Source organism: Vicia villosa, linkage group LG3 (assembly GCF_029867415.1).
Source record: "Vicia villosa cultivar HV-30 ecotype Madison, WI linkage group LG3, Vvil1.0, whole genome shotgun sequence".
Lineage (NCBI taxonomy): Eukaryota > Viridiplantae > Streptophyta > Magnoliopsida > Fabales > Fabaceae > Vicia > Vicia villosa.
In genome coordinates, this window is record NC_081182.1 from 66,570,207 (window position 1) to 66,591,806 (window position 21,600).

Genomic DNA, 21,600 nt, shown 5'->3' on the forward strand with positions numbered 1-21,600 from the left:
ATTTTTGCCTTCTCTATTACTTTTTCAATTTGAATATTCTCGTTTAAGAAGACTTTATCTTTCCTATGCTTTCATATGCTCCAAAACACAAGTGATCTAAATGACGTCTAATTTCATAGCTAACGTTCTTCCTCTGCCTAGCAAGCTTTCAAATTGTTCCAAATGTTGTCATCCATACTTATGAAAAGTGACATTACGACAATCCATTTACAAATGGAACTCCGTACACCTGCAAAAATTGGGTAATAAAAAAAAAGTGAGCAACCGACTCCTCTCTCCCACACTCTTCGACACACCATACTTACTCCTAATCTAACACTCCCCTTCTTACTAACTTATCTTTTATTGTAGTACTATTTGAAAAACTCTCCTAATCAAACATGACACTTTTAAAAGGATCATCTTATTCCATGTTTTGGTCTAGGATTGACTAGATGGTGGTTGGTCGTTCGACACCATACTCTTATAGACTTCTTTCACATAATACTCCTTTGATGTGAGCCACCCACCTGCATCCAAATGATAAATATCCCCCACCCCCCAGTTTAAAACAACATTTTACCATGAATTTAAAACCTAATTATCCAGCCTGTATCTATTAACTATCTCAGCATATCAATTATCTCTTCTTACATTATTTACTTTCCATTTCCGTTTTTCTAATAATACGATATTGAACATCCTTAAGTTTCTAATCCTCAATCTCCTTTCTTCAATCGACATACACACCTTTTTCTATTTAATCCAATTAATTTTTTTCTCTTCCTCGCTACTCCCCCCTCCACACACACACACACACACACACACCACCATCATCACCACCACCACCACCACAAGATAATGATAGTTGTAGAAGTGTTGTAGAAAGAGAGAAAGTAGTTTGGTATTGCATATAGAACAAATTTTAAGATTACCATTCGATCACCAATAGACAAATGTTTGTTCTTTCACCTATTTAATATCGATTTTGATGTCTTTATCACATAGTTTCACGTTTCTTATTGATTCAGATTTATCTCATTTGGAAGCCCAAGATAATTGAGCGCCAAATAACATATTCTACAATATAGGACGTTTGTCACCTCAGGTAAACAATAGGGATGTACGTTAATCTCTATAAATGAACTCTTTTAAAAAGTTACTTCCAGACTTGACATAAATTTGAAAAGTAGCAGGATGTCGTCATGGTTGGGATATTATACCATCTTCTCTCATATATGATCATGGTGTCGTCTATGTACTGAAGGTGGGAAAACGATGGTCGCCCGCCTCAAATCTGTATCCTAAGAACTTCCCAATATCAATAGCTAGGTAGTGTAAGACCCTATAATGAAGGTGCGATGATATAAACAAATAATTATCCAAAAATGAGGATGTATGAATGTGTGTATGAATACTTTAGTACTTATCCGACTATCATCTACATATAAAGTTCCATTCAAGAATCAGAATTGGATGCGGTTGGTGAACTGAGGATCTTGAACTGATAGTGTTGATCTCCGATACGGTGGCGCGGGGTGGGCCTGCAAAGTTATTACTGCAACACCCAAGTCAGTTCAAGATTCAAGGTGAGTATAGTGTGTTGAACCTTGTTTTGCAGGTGATATGCTTTTAACAAGGAAATCACCTTTTGATGATGACAACTAATGTCTTATGATAAGTCAAACATGAACGACTAAGAGAATAAAGATGCAAACCAAATCATTAGGGTTTGATGGACTTGACTATCCGTTGATGGCAATTTAATGGAACGTAACCTAAAGCCTCATCTCAAGCTACTCAAGTAAGTTTCCACAAAAGAGAAAGCAACTGGAAAAGTCTTGAAGTATTGTGGTACCTCCTAACTTAGCAGTGAGTGAACAAATTGTAAAGCATGAGAGCTTTATTATAAAACGCATGGCTAAAGTGCGCGCGCGCACACATACACATACACACACACACACTAAAATCTATTTTCAAATTGTTTTTTACTAAAAAAATATCTTCAAAAACATATTGAAGATATGTCAAATGAATTAGAAACTTTCAAAATTGCTAGAGACAAAATTTTGACTTATCTAATCGATTAGCACTTTTGTCTAATCGATTAGCTTTGCTCAAAATTGAGTCCCAAGCGATTAGGACATCGCCTTAATGATGTGCAACAACTAGATATATTTTCCTTCCTTTTTTAAACTTATAATCGATTGTATTTCAAACTTCTAATCGGTTGTGAAGATGTGTCAATCAATTAGATGGTCATAAAAAGCATTTATTTGAAATTCTTTTTTAGCCAACATCTAGCCTATAAATACAAGTATCTTTTCTCATTTCATTTCATCCAGAATCGTGTTTTGACACTTTCAACTCTCTCACTAATATTTTAGCCTAAGTGCTTTTGTGAAAAAAGTCTTTTTGTGAGTGAGAAAGTTTTGCAATTCTGGAAAGGGTAGAACTATAAATTCACCAAGGGAATTTTTTATATACACCTTGGTTGAATATTATTCATTTAGAGATTTATTTGGGTTGGAATCTAAACCCGTTAAAAGCTTCGATTTGGGATTGTGTGATTTAGTGGTGATTTAGGTTTGAGATTAGCCCATTATAAAATCTCATAGGTTCTTGGTCAGACCGATTTTACAACCTAGATCAGGTTCAAGCTTAGCCCGATATTTAAAGCTTGGTAGGTTTGAGAATAATCGTTATCTCATAGGTTCTCGGTAAGCCCGATATTAAAATCATGATTAGGTTCATGCTCAGCCCGATATTAAAAACATGGTAGGTTTGAGATTAGCCCAGTATTCAAATCTCACAGGTTATTGGTTATCACTTGTAAAACCAAGTCTTAAAGGTTTGTGAGCTCAGCATGTGTAAACACTTGCAAGGTTTATGAAATTGAAGACTAACCGCTCCAAGACCCTTGTCTGTGAAGAAAGAACTAACGGCCTCGATTCATTGTTTGGAAGGGAAGACTCAAACTGCCATATTTTGAAATCTTGTACTATTTGGTTAGAGGCCAAACATCATTTCCTTGTATAAGGGGGTTCATGAGTCTGTCCTACTAAAAGATCTCAATGTTTATTGGAAACTCCCAAGATTAATTCTTAGGGAGAGTAGTAGGCCATTTGTTTTGACTGAACCTCTATAATTTTTGGTGTTCCTCTTTTCCCTTAACTCTTTTAGTTTCCAAAATTTACTTTATGCTTTTTATTTTTCACTCTAAGTTTTCAAAAATGTTTTTAAACTCTGATTTTATTACCCAAAGATTTTCAAAATCACGTTTTTTAGAACCACACAATTCACTCCCCTCTTATGTGAAGTCTCAAGTCCAATATAGTGAAAAGTGTAGATCAAAGAATGTACCTTGCTTTTTGTGTGACACAACTTATATACCTTAGGTTAAGTGGATTGAATTTGAGATAAGTCGAGCCTTTGGTATTTGGGCCTTTGGTCGGCCTAGAATAGTTATCCCCAAGACTTTTCCAAGCATTAAGAAAGTCGAGGAAGTCTTTAGTGATGTTGTTCGACTTCCAAGGATGTAGTTAGAGTGCATAGGAAGTGAGATGCTTGGAGTTAATTAAAAAGCGGGTATGGGTGCGGACACGAGTATCTTACTACCCACCCCGCCCATACCCGCACTACATATTTATATAATATCATTTATATTATTATATTAAAATGCATGTTTATCAATTTAAAAAGTATCAAAAGACAATTTACTTTACGCAGAATATAAAAAGAATACTAATTGGGACATATTACTATTAAACTATTACACATTTTAATAAAAGTGTTTATTTATTTCTGAACTCAACAACATGCATTTTTTTTTAATTATCGTTAAAAAATTTAAAATTATATGATATTTTATAATTAATAAATTTAATTTTATCGCAAACGTGAATAAACAAACACGGGGACAGCTATTGAGGTACCCATAAGATACGGGTACGGATATGAACATTGATGCCTACGTGGATATGGACTCGGGTACATGGATTTTTTTTAACCGCAGATATGGGAACGGGTATTATAATACTCTTCCCAATCCCTGCTCATTGTCATCCCTATTTAAAATGTTAAATAGTGTATCATAGTTCATCCCTATTTAAAATGTTAAATAGTGTACCATAGTCAATGAATGGTTGGAGGTGTTGAAAAAGTAGAATAATTTGGAAATTTTTTTAAAACTAAACTATATTGATTTTTTTTAAATGGGGGTATGTGAAGCATTTAGGGGTGAACAAGTTTTCTCAAAACCGCCTATATCCGTTCAACCCATAAAAGGTGAAATAAATCGGTTTTTAATGGTTTCTACCAGTTCGGTTCAGTTGGCCTAAACTAATCCAAAGATAACTGAACCCGACCGCATTATTATATAATATATTATTATAGTGGGATGAACTGAACTTTTAAAGCCCAATAAACATATCCATCTTATCAAAATATCAATATACTATCTACTTAGAAACCCTCGCCGATGTTTTCCTTTTGTCTTGCATCGCTCGCTTCATTCCTTCTTTTCCACCCTTTCTTCTTGTCTTCTCCCTCTGGCCATTATTATAAGCAAATATTCTCTTTTTAAATTCATTGAATAATGAATGTATCTGGTCTTTTATGTAAACCATATACATTCATTATTCAATAAACCTAAAAAGTAAATTTTTGCTTATAATAATGATCGGAGAGAATATTTCATAAAGCTTTTTGCTGTTACAAAGTTTGATGATACTAGTACTTCTTTTCCAAATCTTTAAAGAATCCTTTTGCAATTTTCTTCTTTCCAAATCTTTAAAGAATCCTTTTGCAATTTTCTTCTCAGTTTCATGGTAGACATTCTTCTTCTCTAAAGATTTTCATATCTTTTTCTAATTCCTTCGCAATTTTTCAACAACACTCTTCAATCTCGTGAAAAAAGAGTTGGAATTTTAAACCTCAAATCTTATAAATAATGCCAAATAATTTTTCGAAACCAATCACAATCTCTAATAAACATCAACAACACAACAAGACAAGGAAGATTAAATGCGTGAAGATATCAGTTTTTTGTTTCAAAAAAAAGATTAATTATTTCAGTTTTAAAACAATTAGATACTTTTTCAAGTTTTAATCTCAGATGTGGCTTTTAGATGGATCACCGGCTAAATCAATCTGAAACCTGTCAAACCAATAAACTGGTAAATCGACAAAACCGAAAACTCAAGCGGTCAAAACTGGGCCATTATTCTGGACCCATCTTTAGGCCGGATTGGATTTTTTGGCCCGAATCCGACCGCTGTCCAGCCCTAGAAGCATTTTACCAGATTTTGTCTTCTTTAGGTATGATCAGTTTTTTTTTTATGGTTTTGTCCTGCCTGATATTTATGTGCTTGCGTGACACAATTGAACCATGTTTGGAAAAGTTCAAGTATAGTATTTTTGTTAGTTATATGATATAAATCTTTTTAAGAAACAGCACAACTTGAGTAAAAAAAAGACACAGCACAACCTTTTTATAAAGTTCAACTAGCATGAATAATGTTATTTTAATTGGCCATGTTTAAAGTAGATAACATGGTTAAATTATTGAAAAAGTCAATCAGATATATATTATTTTAATCACGACACACAACATCTATTATCTATTAAAATACTATATCTGAATAGGTCCTTTTGTTAGGAAATACTTTTTCCAGTGATCCACAATTTAGACTTTTTCCAGGAATCACACACAACTTCAAAAAAGCATTGGGATAACATCAATCTTATCCCAATGAAGAGGATTCTAATTCACTTTTCATGCTTTTCTAGTTAAGTTGAAGACATAAATCAATTCACATCAATTTCTCTTCTTTTTTTTTAAAAAATCATCAAACATTCAATGTTGAAAACCATTCATGCATGAGTACTTATTTTATCAAGGAAAAAAAGCACGTTCTAACAGTTCCATTATTGCCTCCGTCTCGCTTCTGGTAACCACCATCTACGTGACAAGGATTTTGCAGTGCTTTTATACTGGTTGATAGAATTGGAACCAAAATAGATATATATTAGAATAACCACAGGTTTTTATTGAAAAAATCTCTGGAGGAAAACAACCTCCCAAAAAATACACATAGTTATATAAGAAAACAACACACCATAAGAAAGGAAAAGAAGTTTCAGTACACAGTTCCGTCAAGGATTTCGAGAGTCTTGAAACTCCGCCTTTCCAAATTCTCCTCTGAATTTCTAAGATGCCCTCCCATTTTCAGATTCTTCCCTTTTTATTATTATGCACCACCTAGAACTAAATAGACATTAAGAAATACATAACTAATTTGTCCTCGCAACAGTATCACCCTGTAACTAGCCATCATTGTCCTATAATGTAACTACCCCATAACAAAACTAATTTTCTCATAACTGATAATCAATTCTGCCCTTTCCTCTTAATACACATCTCGAATAAGAAGTCTAACAGACAGCTTCTCAGATTATGGTGGATTGTGCAAATTGAGGTGCAGTGCTCATTCAAGGCCCAACTTGGGCAATATGGCATGTTGAACTTGCTGTGTGAGGTGCAAGTGTGTCCCACCTGGTAGATCCGGAAACTGGAAATTGTGTTGGACTTGCTAATGGATATGACTGCACATGGCAACAAGACTAAGTTCTCTCAGAGATACAAACACATTTCACCCTAACTCAATGAAATTTCACTCTAGACCCTTCCATCAAGAAAAACTTTGTAGTTCCAGTGCAATATTTTACCCAAAACAGAGCTATTCTATAGGTGGATTCCTTTATAGTGTATACACAAGTGATATGTTACTTTGGTTGTATTGATATTTCACTTAAGTGTTCTGTTCTAATTTGTTTGTGTCCTGGTATGATATTGAGTGACTCGTGCACTTTGTGTCTTTGTTTGCTTGAGGAAAGACAAAAATGTAGACTTTATATCAAAAACCTTAGCCATTGAGTTATATATTTCTTTAAGAAATAGAGAAATCCTTACTCAACTAACAGTCATCCCGAGTAAGTAAATGGTCACACAGAAAATAGATGTGATTGTGTATTTGTTTATGTAAGTATATACAAAATACACTTTATATTATGTCTTTGCTGTCTCAGTAGTGATGTGTCCCAATCTATAGATATTGATAATCATGTGACCAGTGTGATACTAGTACATTCACTATATACACTCTCATTTCTTATGCCAGATACATTACATCAAAATTTGAAAAAAAAAATTACCCATATGAATATGTTGAGGGAGACGTAAAATGTTTTGACACCTTCTATATTGACTGCATTTTGTAGATAAAATCCTGTACAGATCACATAGAGCCTTCTGAAAGTTTTCACCCCGGTCAAATATTTTACATCTTGCAAGCATTGTTATCTTTGCACACTTCACCCTGTAAGAAGGATTGAAAAGTAAAAAAGAACTCAAATCAGCACCAAACAGTACTCAAAATTTATATTGTTTGGCCTGAACATATATTAGAATAGAGTTGATTTATCACAGAACTCTAAACACTATGCCTGATAATGTATGCCATATTTTAGTATTTTGCTGTGATACAGACTAGTCTAGGCAATGGGACTTAATATTGATCTCAATTATTCTAACGCATATGATGTTAAAGAAACATTTCTCTTCGAAAATTCAGACGAATCTCCATTTCGCGTTCAATTTTCATTGCCATCTGTAGAAACATTCTATACTAAACATGATACTTTATGCAATTGAATACGAGTACCTTCTTCTTTCTAGCTTCTAATATTTCTTCTATAGGCTGCCGTCCTGACCAAAATGGACAATCAAAGCATAATTTGAAAGAATATTAACATAACATTTTGGTTAGCATAACCATAGAGGCAAGAAAGAACAATTAAAATATTATTACAGAGAAATTTTTGTGCGAAAAATAATTTATCCGTTTTGCATTTACCTGTAACTTGAAGACGATATTTAGCCCAAAATCCATAAACGGAATCAGCAATTTTCCCAATCTGTGAATATTGTTTACCCCAGTTAATAACATGATACAAGATGAACAAACACCGACCATCATTTTTATAGTAAAGCCAAAAGGAAAAATGTGTTGTACAACAACAGAACAAGTCCAAATGCTTGGTAGGAAAACTTACAGGTTCATATTTTGTAATGGCATAAACCCAACCAAGACCAACTTGTTCATATAATCTTCTAAAGGCCTGCATAGTGCCCCACCAGCACGTAACAATTAACAAATGCATACATAAATGTAAACTTTTGTATAGCAAAGAAAAGTAAAAAATAAAATTTCATATTGTAGCAAAAAAACATTTTCCACTCAACAAGTCATATATCACTGAGATTTATCCCTTTATAGTTTATAGCCCTCTGTGTTTAAAGGCCATTGGGTTAGATAACAGTTGAAATTTGATATTCACATTTAAGTCTTACGGGTACTATGCTAGTATGCATGCTTATTTTTTGGTTGAACATCAACAACAGAGATTGAGATTGTTTCACTGTAATCAATTTTCGATATTCTCAATATTTGTATAAAGTAGAACATAGAATTTTAACATATACAAAAGCAATCACATCTAGATATACAGTAAGTGTAATCAAATCAATTATCATATGTTAGTAAAAAATATTTGGAAAGAAGCCATACTTCAACATCGGTGACAACGGTTCCATCGGATAGAATAGCATGAATTCTTCCCATAGCCTAAAAGGAAAGGGAAAATATCATTCTAACATATCTATAAACAAATGCAAGAGATTCTTAAAAACCTCACACATCCATGCACTATTTACTCCATTTCTTGTAAAGCAAGTTTCCACATAATAAGAATCTCCATTCGAAAATCACAAAAGTTAACGATGTTCTTGAAAAGTTAATGAACCAAACAAACAAATATCTAGCAACTAAGATAACAAACCAAAACCAAAAACAATTAGTCTTGTAAGGACTACTAACCGTTTCATAGTCGAGGCCGAGATTCTCCTGAGGAGAGTAATCATCTGAGCTTATATCAACAAACTTGATGGTGTTGTAACTCTTGTTCCTCTCTCGTAGCATATTCACCTAACATGGCAAAGAAAAAGACTAATATCAATGACATGAAACAAGGTTCAATAACTAGTAGTAATATTTATTTATGAACAAAATTGGAAGAAAGATGAACCTCTCGCATGCATAGGGGACAATCGCCATCATATAGCATTTTAATCTTCCAATCTTGAGGCAACTGTTCTTCCTCCTCTTCTTTCTTAGAGATTGAGGAATCTACAGTTTTTTCACTAATAGCTCGAATGTAACATTGAGAAGCTACAAAACAAAAGTGAAAATTAAGCGGTTTTCGATCAGTGATAATAATAATTTCAAAACCGATGTTATTCGATTGGGATTGTTACCAGGTTTGCGAATAGGGAGGAGTGGAAAGGCATTGGTGTGTGGGAGATGGAATTTGAGAGTGAGATTGCGGAATGGAGCTGAAAAGAGTGGTGATGGTGGGTTGTAGGGTTTTACGATACGGGATGCAGAAGTTGCAGCGATTCTGAAAGCCATTTCTTTCTGGAATTGTTGTTGGAGAAGATGGGAGGTTTTTTGTGTGTAAAGAAACGATACTGGTATGTATGCTCTCGCGTTTCATTCTTAACCGCAATTGTTTGCAATACGTGGCAATTTTGGGGTCACCCATAATCATGACACCGAGTTGGGTTTTCAGGTTCAGATTCTGTTCTTCCAAAAGGACGAATCAGGAAATTGGACCCCACCTATTCCTTGTTCTTCAAGTAGAGGTCCTTTTTTCCATCCTCATATGTTTTCTCTACTATTGTGAAAATTCTAAAAATCCGCATTTAGAGATGTATATCTGTAGTTTTATTCAGATATCTCAAATAAAATTGTTAAGAAACTTTTATTCTATTAAAACCTACTCTAAGGATGAATCTCAAAATGTTTTAAAGATTAATTTGAAAAAGTATTTCTGGAACCTCCCTTAATTCATTACTTAATGAGTTATTCGAAGATGTAACTCAAAAAATAATCTTCAAGTTCGAATTCAAAAATAATATGAGACATTGGTATAATGAAAAACAACCTATATTGATATTGAAATAAATATTACACATATAATTGTTAACGTTAACATAAATTTAACATTACATGACATTACAAATTGGTGGTTCAAGATGTTGCAACATTCTTATAATATTTTCAGCTAATCTTTGAATCGTCACATCCACTTCAATCAGATGCTTTGTTGAGTAATAGTAAAATATATTCCACATAATCTTCAAATCATCACCTGTCTTCAACTCAAACACAGTGAATCGTATCAGGCCCATGAGACTCAACGTAAAGTTTCGCCTGAAGTATTCGACTAAAGTCATGTCCGAGAGACTCAACTTAAAACCTTGCCTGAGCAACTAAACTTAGAGTCTAATCAACTAGACTTCACTGATGCATAGTCAATCATGCAATTTACTTTTTACCATGCCCTCGTGCTTGAGAGACTGTGTAATTATATAGTTGTGAGAGCCCACAAGGGGCGAGAATACCATATTGTCCGCAAGGAGCGACAAAATCCTATCGCCCACAAGGGGATGACATTATATGTGACACGCCCCACTCGTTAAATATAGGAAAATGTGGGAAGTGACATGTATTGGTAATAGGGGTGGCAAACGGGCATGCACACCCCGCAAAAGTCCGTAAAAAAATGGGGCGGACATAGTTGATGGCGTGGACCTAAAATTTTATCCCGCCCCGCACAAAAGTGCGGGCGGGGCGGGAATTGGAAATGTCCACGGGCATTACATCTTTTAGGCCTAAAAAAACATAAAATAATGTTAATTCACATGTCTGCAAAAGTCCGTAAAAAATAGAGCAGGGCGGGACAGTCCCTTTAATGGGTGAGGGCGTAAATTCTTGACCCGACCCACACTAAAGTGAGGAAAAAAAGGCATGCCAATGAGCCAGACCCGTTTTGCCACTTCTAATTGATAATAGGTAAGACAAAAAATGAGTTAAGGAAATCACTCACGTCTCACTAAAGGGGTCATCCATAACTTGGATATTTTTTATTTTAATTCAAAGTACATAATACAATATAATAATAATAATAATAATAATAATAATAATAATAATAATAATAATAATAATAATAATAATAATAATAATAATAAAGTTATCATTTTTATTTAAATAAGTCGGTCTTATAGAATAAAAAAGCTTTTGTTATGACATGTGGCATAGCATTTTTATCTAAGGGTGTGTTTGGATTAACGATGGAAAAAATTGTTTCTAGTATAATTGAGTTTTGTAGAATTGATTTTAACAAAATTTAATTTAACAGAATTAATTTATGTTTGGATACATTTATGTAAAAATGAATTGAACGATAAATTTCAGTATATAAATTACTGATAATCAATTCTGGAAATCTACAAATTCTAATTTCAAGTAGAATCAATTATGAAAACATAATTAATTTTATTTTTAATAAATTAATTCTCAAATTCATCCAAAATTAATTTTACACATCTAAAATCCAAACATGCTATAAATAGACTTATAAAAAAACAAAATATTTTTTTAATTAAAAATTACCTGAATTTATGTAGAATAAGTTGTATACCGCTGTTAATTGGTTTGAAATTATTTCCACCTCCCATAGTTAAAGATAAGAGAAAAAAATTAGAGTGAAAGTCCATTTTAGTCCCTCACAAAAACTGCAGGGGTTAGCTTAGTCTCTGAGAAAAAATCCCTATTAAATCCCATACAAAATTTAACCGAGTCATAATAGTCCCTCAACTAATATTTTTTTAAATCGTTTTTTTTTTACTTTTAAACCGTGACTGGACTGCCTATAAAGACCAATTTTAGTCCCTCACAAAAAGGAGAGCCCAAATTAGTCCCTAGAAAAAAGTCCATATTTAATCCCTTACAAAATTTAAGTGAGTCGTGTTAATTCCTCTTTTAATATTTTTTTTCAAACAATTTTTTCTTATTTTTAAACCGTGACTGGACTCCTATTTTACGACTGTTGATTTGAAATTATTTGTGAAGGGATTGTAGATAAATCATCGCGATACCATCATGTTTTTTTGTTGGGTTTATTATCAGGCTTATGGGTGGGTGACTACGATTTTTCTTGTTATATATTCTTGTGTATTAGGTGTTATTAATGTTTCAGTTATTAATGATCTTTTAGGAATGTTTAGTTCTGCTACTGGGGTGATTTAGGCTAATTTCTTAATTTTGTAAATAATACTTGTGGCGAAAGTAATACACATGATATGTTTGAAGAAAATTGGTTTATACAATATTCCTTAGGTTTTGATGATAACCCAGCTTCTGGTGGAAACTCAAGGCTTTGAAGATCATGTGCAAATGAACTTAACCTCTGACCCGTACTCAATTTCTGAAAGCAAATCTATCTTGTCAAGTCCATTCACGATTTAAAAATAGGAAAAAATCGTTTGAGAAAAATATATATTAAAAGAGAGATTAACATGGTTCAGTTAAACTTTGTAAGAAATTAAATAAGAACTTTTTTCTTAGAGACTAATTTGGATTTTTTGTTGTGAGAGACTAAAATGGATCTTCATTGGCAGTTCAGTTACCGTTCAAAAATAAGAAAAAAACATATTTGAAAAAAATATTAGTAAAGAAACTAACGTGGTTCAGTTAAATTTTGTATGAGATTTAATAGAAATTTTTTTCTCTGAAATTAATCTACCCTCTGTAATTTTTGTGAGAAACTAAAATGGAACTTCACGAAAAAATATCTATCATATATAAGAAAATTAGGTGTTCTTAAAAACCCCTAATTACCCTTCTTATTTCTTAATCACCCACGTGGCATACTTTACCATTAACCATTCCATTTGATTGTTTTAAAACTCACAACTTCTTATTAATAAATTGTAATTATTTCTGAATAATAAATTACTATTATTTAAAACCTAATTAATATAAAATTGGTCTGCTCCTTCATTCCTCATTCAACCTAAAACCGCCTCTCACCATCACTACCACATCCTCACTACTTGTCAGTTTCCCATCTATGTTCTACCATGTACATTTTGAGATATTACAACTTCCAATTCTTAGACACTATATATACACCGAAGAAATCTTCCGGGTCTGTATCTTTTGTAAACTCTTTCTTAGGCACATCTGTTTTCCGTCATGGCCAGACCTTTAGAGAGAATCGCTGATATCAACGACAAGAAGGAGCTATGGAAGGTTGCTGTCAGGGTGCACCACAAATGGACGGTTGTCTCCAACATCAAAGAGCACTTTGATATTATATTCATAGACAAGGAGGTAGATTTCGTAACTCAGTTTGCTTCTGTTTGTTTGATTTGCGACTTGTGCTTCTTTATGTTATAAGGAGTTCTATGTTGCAGGCTGTTTGAAAACCGTTTAATCAACCTTGGTTTTTGTAATTTTGTCATTTGACTGTTCTATGCATCACAGGGGGATGATATACATGCTAAGGTGACAACAACCCATATGGCTGCTTTCTATGACAAAATAGCATTGGACGATACTTACACGGTGTCGAACTTCAAAGTTCAGCCAAATGTGTCGACTTTCAAACCATCGTCGCACAAGTTTATGGTGAAGTTTACCGGAGGAACATCCGTTGGTGATGATGATAAACATGAAATACCACCCAAACCACTAAATTTTACAAGTTTTTCTGATATCATCACTGGCAGGTTTAAAAAAGATGTACTGATAGGTAACAGACCTATGTTCGTATTTTGTTTGTGTTTTGCTTATGTAAATAATTGTGGCTGATGTGTTATTTTACTATTCAATCCCTTTTTTCTTTTTGGCAGACATCATTGGAATGGTGGATAGCATTGGATTTTCGGTGGCACAATCAGGGGCGAAAAAACAATAAGTTAATTTAGTGCTACGTGACCACAGGTGCATACACTTTCCCAATAAAAATCTGATTTGATTGTAAATTTACTTCATGTTTCATAACTTAATATCATGTACTCTTTTTTTAGCAACAACACCGTGAACTGCACTCTTTGGGAGTCGTATGCCGACCAATTCATCAAGTTCAATCAGGATCGGGTGAATGCGTCTGCACCAACTGTGGTCCTGCTTCAATATGCAAAAGTCAAGGAAGAGGGTTAGTTGGTTTATGTTGTATTTAATAGTGCGACACTTTTAACTACTCACACGTATCTGTCGCTTGATTAATGTAGGGAAGTTTCCACTGTCCATCACAAACACTTACAATGTTACGATGCTCTACCTGGATGCTGATTTTCTTCCAATCAAAGAGTTTATAGACAAGTATGTTATGCTATTTTATAAGTATTGTTTACATTTCTCTGGTAGTTATACGATTGTTTTATGTATAAGTTTATTAATAGAGTCAAAATTGTGCAGCATCCCTAAAGATTTGGTGGTTAGTGTGTCTGGACAACTAAGTTGTAACTCTCAGCTTACCTCACAAGGCTCTGAAAATACTCAACAAACTCCTGTTTAGAAGTTGCTCTCTAAGGCTGTTGTTATGCCTCTCGCTGAGATTACCAAGCTTACTGACGTATGGACTACGTTTACATATAACTTTTACTTTCTATTTCTAAATTGTGTTGCCTATGGTTTTTACATAATTTACATTTTGTGCTATTTTCGGTTGATGCAAATCACATTTTGCGCTACTGTTGCCGAAACTAAAATTTTAGTAGCATCTCCATTTGGCTGGTATTATCGAGCCTGCCATTTATGCCCAAGGGTTGCACGCGGTGACAAACCTCCATTTCTTTGTGAAGCTGGTCATTCCTCCGAAGCTGAGATATTTAGGTATGGTTGGTTATGATCTGTTGTTCAAACACGTCTCTAAAAAGTATAATCTTATCTATTTCTTAAGACCATTATTCCCTATATCGTAGGTATAAGATAGAAATTAAAGTTTGCTACTCAGGGAAAAGATGTAACTTTGTTTTCTCGGACAAAGAATGTGCACAGATTTTGGATTTATCCGCTGCTCAGATGCGCGACACCATGATTCAGGTTTGTTATTTATTTGAACATCAACATATTAACAACGTCGAACAATACCCTTATAGTAATTATGTTGTTTCCTTCTATAGGCTGGAATTCATGATCCATTAGAATTTCCACTGGCACTCGATGCGATGTTGAATTTGGAGATGGCATTTAAAGTTAAGTGGCATCCGCGTTGGAAAAATTGCTCTGTTGTCATGATCCTAAGAGATGACCCCTTCATCAAACAACTTAAGGCCCCTTGGGAACTTCCCTTGCAGGTGTAATTCATAAGCACACACTTAGTATTTTATTATTTCTTAATTTTCTGTTACAAAGATTGTACTGATCCTACTATGATCACAACAAGAAGGCAGCAGGAAATGTCTCGTCTAAAACATCGAAGTTGCTGCAGGTTTTTTTCCTCGCTCCACAATTTACATAGTCTTTTACTTTTATTCGGTTAATTTGTACGGATGGATCAAGTGAATCAACAACTTTTGAAGGATTGTCTGAAGGAGAACTCTCATCGAACAAGCTTAAGAAGATCATCAAAATGGAGAAGAAGGATTAGTTGTAGCTATACTTTGTTTATCGTCTTGAATCCTAATCTGTTTGTTTCATTGTTGCATTTTATTTTTTAATCGACTATAACTACTTTAGCATTTGCGGTTGAAGTTTATCAATATGCACTATTTATTCATAATGGATTATATTTTTTTAATGCTAAAGCCAACTTTATATTACAATACATGCTAATACAAACATCGACATACATGCTACTAAACAAAAACAACAAAGAACAGAATACTGGGATGTGCTAGAACTGGAACAATACCATTTGGCACAGGCCAAATAAATTGAAAACTGCAGCAGGAAAGTTCCACCGAATACTGGCATGTGCTGGAACAACAACATTCTTAATATTTTACATATATAATTGAATTATTATTATGTATGGCCTAATAGTCACATGCATCTATGTTTTGGTTTTGGTTGATCATAAACCTGAGTTAGTGACTGACTTGCAAATATATATTTTGGTTTTGTGCTGATGGTGTACACATAATTAGTCAAAAATCACAAGTTAGTTTCTGTAACACCGGACTCTTCAATCTCAAATGAGGAGGTTTGCTCAGAAGTTTAAACATTTCTTAACTAATCAATTGAGTTTGGCTTGACCTTTTCCATACAACTGTTATTTACCCCATTTTTAATCTTCATGTTATGTAGATTCCGAAACTATATAAATTACCTAAATTCAGTCCAATTAAATCTGGCTGCTGTAGACCGCCTTATGAGTATGTTCTTCTTTGTTTTTGAAGAATTTCTTTATCTATAATATCTGGTGAACCGATATAGGTTGCAGATTTTGGATTGACTAAGCTTAGTGATGTTGTAAGTTCAACGGATAGCATTATTCATGTGGCAGATCCATTTGGTTACATGCCGCCGAAGTTATTGACAAATTCTGCTTATTTTTTTGTGGTTGATGATTAATTAGAAGTTTTGAAACTGTAAAGTTTGTCCAGTGAGTTTAATTTTACCATTCACTTTTGTGTAGAAATGCTTATGGATGTATTTCAGAAAAATAGTTAATTCATTGCTAATCACACTTCTGTTATGTAGATTTGATTAGTGGTAATGTATTGTTTTCTACAGTTGAATGAGGTTTTGGTTCCTAATCCATTCAATAGGCTTCGTGCTGAGTTTCTGTTGGAAGTGAATGGAATCAAAGGATTCTATCCTAGATGTTGACATTTAATATGATGGTTTCTTTTTCAAGAGCATTTTTTTGTTGACATTTGAAAGGTATTAATCAAAGGTTCCTAATCCATTCAATAGCATTTTGTTGTTGACATATTAGCTCTTATTTCGCTTATTGTTTGATTATTGTTTATATTGACATATGAAAATTAGTTATTGACTTAAGAAGCTAATATGAGAATGTAGCTCAACTAAGAAGTAAATTGTGTCCAAAACAGGAGTTCGTAGTTGCTATGATGAGGGGAAACATGTGGCTGAGACTTTGATGTTTGATTATCAGAGACAACAAGGAATAAGTGATTCCCGGTCTTCTGTTCCTCTTAATTTCCTCTCATTCTCTGTTAGGTGTAGCCTGTCACATGGCTGAAATTATGACATATAAGATGAGATTAATATGTATGATTACAATGTAAAATCATAAATCCTAACTTAAAGAGCTCTATCTTTCATTAGTCAGTTTTAATCACTGTAGCGTATTAAACGAGAAATACTTCTTGACTACCGCAGTGCTTTTTCATGGGATGAAATATGAACACTATTTCATTCTTTATCATTTCAATGAACAAGGGATACTTCTTGACTACCGCAGTGCTTTACTTTTGACTTGCTTTTCAGTTCTTCCACATTAGTTGAAAGAGAACAATTGGAGATTCCAGACTCATGATATATTTTTAGTATATTTTTGTCTTGCTTCTGTTCTAAGTCAAGATAGGCAATGGTAGATGTAAACTTCTGCAAAGTATCTTTTTAGCTTGCAAAGTGTCTTTTTAGCTTGCTGTTTTTCTAGCATCCGTATGTCATATTCTGTTGGTGGTATCGGAGGGAGTTGATGACGATAGCCTGCGGCAGTTGTCATTTGAAGTTTCCTCCAATGAAATAATGCACTGTGTGAGGAGCCCTACTAAATTTACAAATGTAATTCTCACTTGCAAATGGCTATGCTCACAGTATGATATCACCGAGCCAAGCTTTTTCAAGAGGCAAAGCAGTTGGTCAAGGGTTTTCTTCATTTCATATCTTTAGTATTCTATGTTAACTTTTGGTTTGTCTTCAACTTTGGTTTGTCTAGCAAAAGACACTGGAAGTAGCAATGAATTATATAAACAACTCACTGGCAGATGGCACAACTTGCATAGAATGTAATAAATCGAGATCCAAAAAGACGTCCAAGGGTGAGAGTTGTTGTAGTTTCACTTATGAAACTAAATTATATTATTCATGATGGAAGAACGTGGTAATGTGTTGTTTAAGAGAGGTGAGTGGAAAGTTGTGACGACTGAACACAGACGACCTGACTCGGTGCTTGCGGATTTGGCAGAATCAGTATTAGTTGAGGTAGCAATTTATGTGCATTGCTCTCTCTTTTCTTTTTCTACCCTAGACAAGTGTTAGCGACAACAATGATTTGTGTTTTTGGTTGAAGTCAGTTGTAAATTGATGTGGTTCATATAATCTTTTACAAATGTTAAGTAATAGGGAGTTTTCAGCAGCTGGTCAGATCTTCAAAGCAATGTTATTTTAAAAGCTTTTGTGAAAAATGTATGTGTTAAGGCTTCTGAAGCACTACTGTTTGTGAATACATAGTTTCAAAATTTTATTCAAACATTAATATTTGACTTTTACATTAAAATTGTGCATTAGTTAAAAATAACATTTCTTTCAATACTGGTCGTTCATCTTTGTGCGTATGATCTTTGATTTGTATTTATCATGGCTTCTTCACAACTTTTCTTTTATCTGTTGCATTTTGAAATTGGAAATTTAGGTGTACTTTGAATCAGATGATGTTCAAGCTGCTATTGTTACATGTGGAGGTCTATGCTCTGGACTCAACACTGTGATAAGAAAATTAGTTGGTGGCTTACGCCATATGTATGAACTTACTCGAGTTCTCAGAATTGAGGTACATCGATATTTATGATATTAAGCCTAAACCCTTTGAGGTTCATCCGGTTCAGCACTTACACATTTTGGTTCAGCATTTGTGAAGTAAACTAAATTAACCAGATATCGACGAAAAGCAACTCTTTGATTGAATCGACAACGACAATTGAACACCATCAAGAGGCAGAAGAAAATGGCTGACGTATTTTGGTTAGCTCTCATATAGAATGTGACATATCATAAAATGGGCTATGTTCTGTTATGATGTAAAGATTCCTAACTATACATTATACGAAATTCAGATAAAACAACATGCTCTCTCTCTCTCTCTTCTCTTTTTCAATCATGTTTACATTCAATGCTTCCCTATACTCACCATCCATTCAAAACTCAACCTTTTTTAGTAGTTAAAACACATAGGTAGCACCCCTCAAAACTATAATAATAGATCACACTTCAAGACATGTAAGCATCCACTCTTCTGTAATGAGAGCTTACATATTGTAACCTCTATTAGTTTGTAAATGAAACTTGTCTTATTTTTAATTTATCATTCGTAACAAACAACTTATGGTTGAATATGAAAGCAAATCCACCAAACTGATACACTCAAACTAAATTAACTAAAAAATCATACACAACTTGGAGGAGTTCGCAGCAAAACAAAACAAAAGAGCTTAGTTAGGAGAATTGTATCGTAAACAATCATGGAATAAAAAATCTTCCATGTGAATTCATTTGATTATAAACTTATACAGAGTATCAGCTATTACCTTGGCACCAGAAATTAATTGTTTCCTCAACTGTACATCAGCAATAAGACCAGAATATGAAACTTCAAAAACAACACCGCGCTGCGTAGCCATTTTAACCATAGACTGCTTCAACCTAAATGGTAACTTAGCCGAAAAATTAATCGAAATAATATCCACCTGCAACAACGTCAATCAATTTTTAAAACATCAACATTTTGGATCAAGCATAAATAAACTTTTGATCATGATTAAATATTCAAACTAAACCCTATAATCCTCATCACTAACCGCCATTCTCTCGCAGGCAATATCGAAAGCAGTCTGATTCAAGAGCTTTTTTTTTTGACAGTCTGATTCAAGAGCTTAACAGCAACCAAATCATAAGTTTTCAAAAATTAGTGTTATAAAGAATGGATATAACACTAAATTATGTATATCCAAATGATTAGCTTCATAGTTTCATAAATTATGGATATACATTATTCTATTTAGTAATTTAACTATGAATGTATATCCAAATTATTAATTTAGTGCTAAATAATGGATATACATAATGGATATAACGTGAATGCATAAACTCATTCAATTATGTATATCCAAATTTATTTAATACTTAAACTCATTCAATTACTAAATAAATTAGCTTTAACGTGAATGTATTTTATTTAGTGTTATATCCATTCTTTATAATACTGGAAGTTGTATTTTATAATGGTTGGTTACTTTTACATGGCCCACTTCCCTAATCATGATGAGTAATAATTTTGTAAAAATAGTTAACAAGTTATCAAAGGAAAAATTAAGTCTTATCCATATGTTTCAGTTTGTAATTTTTAATAACATTTGCAAAGTGAGTGGGAACACATTAACTTCACATCTTTACTATTCTGCTACAGCTTTTGTCGACATCTACACCTTAGCAGACTTCGTGACTATGGATGTTTCCCTTTGCTTCAAGGTATGTTGAAAGCAAGAGCACACACCTCCTTCAATTGATAAAATTAATTTCTTTTATATGCTATATTTGGTTTTCCATGTTATAATGACTTTCCCTCTTAATATGTGATTTATTGACACTCATGTCTTCCTGTCCAGAGTCAGAACAATTAACGATTTCATCTTCCAACGATGGAACCAAACTTTATTCAAAACAACGTCACTCAATGTGCAATTTCTAGACGTAGGAGGAGGTTTATTTTGACAGCAAAGAGAAACGCACGTTACGCTGTGCATACCCGACAATCTACTGATGTACAGACCCGTAATTATGTATCCACTTTACCGCCTTCTCTTTCAAGTCTTTCATCTAATACACCAATTGGTACCGTTTCTTCTACTAACTATGAAAACTTAAAAAATACTTCCGATCCTACTATTGCTAGAAGGAGAAGAAAGCTAATTTTAAGTAACAAGAAAAAGTTCTGTAATACTGCAAACAAGGAAAATTGCACTGGGGGCCATCAACACTTTGCTGTCCCTAATCATGCCTCATTCTCTGGCACACGTATACCTCTTTCGCCTAGCAATTCTAATCTGATAAACACTGAACCATTTCAGAGACATCTCCAACAACAACCTGTGCCTAAAAAAATTAGATTGTTTGGAAGTACACAAAACCCGCTCGACCGTTGCACCAAGACTATTCAACCGAGTTGTAACACGAGTCACGCATCTACGTCTAATGCCCCAACCTACAGTCAATATGTAACTCCTGATATTGCAGCAGAATGGCATCATTCGGACGATGCATTGTCTAATTCTGACAACGAGTTCAGTTTGAATGATAGTTCTGACTCTGATGGCAGCATGGATCCTGAACCCTTAACAGATTCTCATTTGCAGGGTAAGTTCCATATTGCAATGCCTTTATAACTATACATTGACTATTTTATTTGATTAATATGTTTTGCGCTCTGCAGAATATTCTGATATAGGAGACCAAGTATGGGAATGTCCATGTTGTCAATCCTGTATGTGGTATCAAGAACGCATAAAAAAATCGCGCCATACAACAATTCCTAAGTTCCATCGTTGCTGCAGGGGTGGAAAAATTGTACTCCCCCTCCTACAAGACCCACCATAACTGTTGCAACATCTTTTGTATAACGGCACTTATCCACAGAGTAAAAACTATCAGAACAATATTTGAACTTACAACGCCATGTTTTCTTTCACTTCTTCTGGAATGAAATTCGACACAACCTACTCGAAAACAGGAGGCCCACCTA

General features: G+C 33.8%; 1 protein-coding gene and 1 long non-coding RNA gene across 4 annotated transcripts; one reads left to right on the forward strand and one right to left on the reverse strand.

Moving 5' to 3' along the window:
- Positions 1–6,996: 6,996 nt before the first annotated feature.
- On the reverse strand, positions 6,997–9,597 carry LOC131661747 (uncharacterized protein At5g50100, chloroplastic). The gene is made up of 8 exons (XM_058931359.1): positions 9,356–9,597; positions 9,127–9,269; positions 8,919–9,026; positions 8,610–8,666; positions 8,095–8,160; positions 7,896–7,956; positions 7,704–7,747; positions 6,997–7,358 (listed from the first exon to the last, which is right to left on the reverse strand). The coding sequence occupies exons 1-8, from the start codon at positions 9,507–9,509 to the stop codon at positions 7,320–7,322; spliced, it is 672 nt and encodes a 223-aa protein (XP_058787342.1). The 5' UTR covers positions 9,510–9,597; the 3' UTR covers positions 6,997–7,319.
- A 3,830-nt stretch (positions 9,598–13,427) lies between these two features.
- Positions 13,428–19,127, forward strand: LOC131656009 (uncharacterized). 3 transcript variants are annotated; one of them, XR_009299942.1, is made up of 9 exons: positions 13,428–13,688; positions 13,799–13,889; positions 13,976–14,270; positions 14,367–14,783; positions 14,873–14,993; positions 15,074–15,247; positions 15,340–16,778; positions 16,952–18,068; positions 18,499–19,127. It is a non-coding gene; the product is annotated as an uncharacterized LOC131656009 (long non-coding RNA). The 3 variants fall into 3 exon arrangements; XR_009299941.1 differs by having other exon boundaries at positions 15,074–16,778; XR_009299943.1 differs by having other exon boundaries at positions 13,428–13,675; positions 15,074–16,778.
- Positions 19,128–21,600: the final 2,473 nt, after the last annotated feature.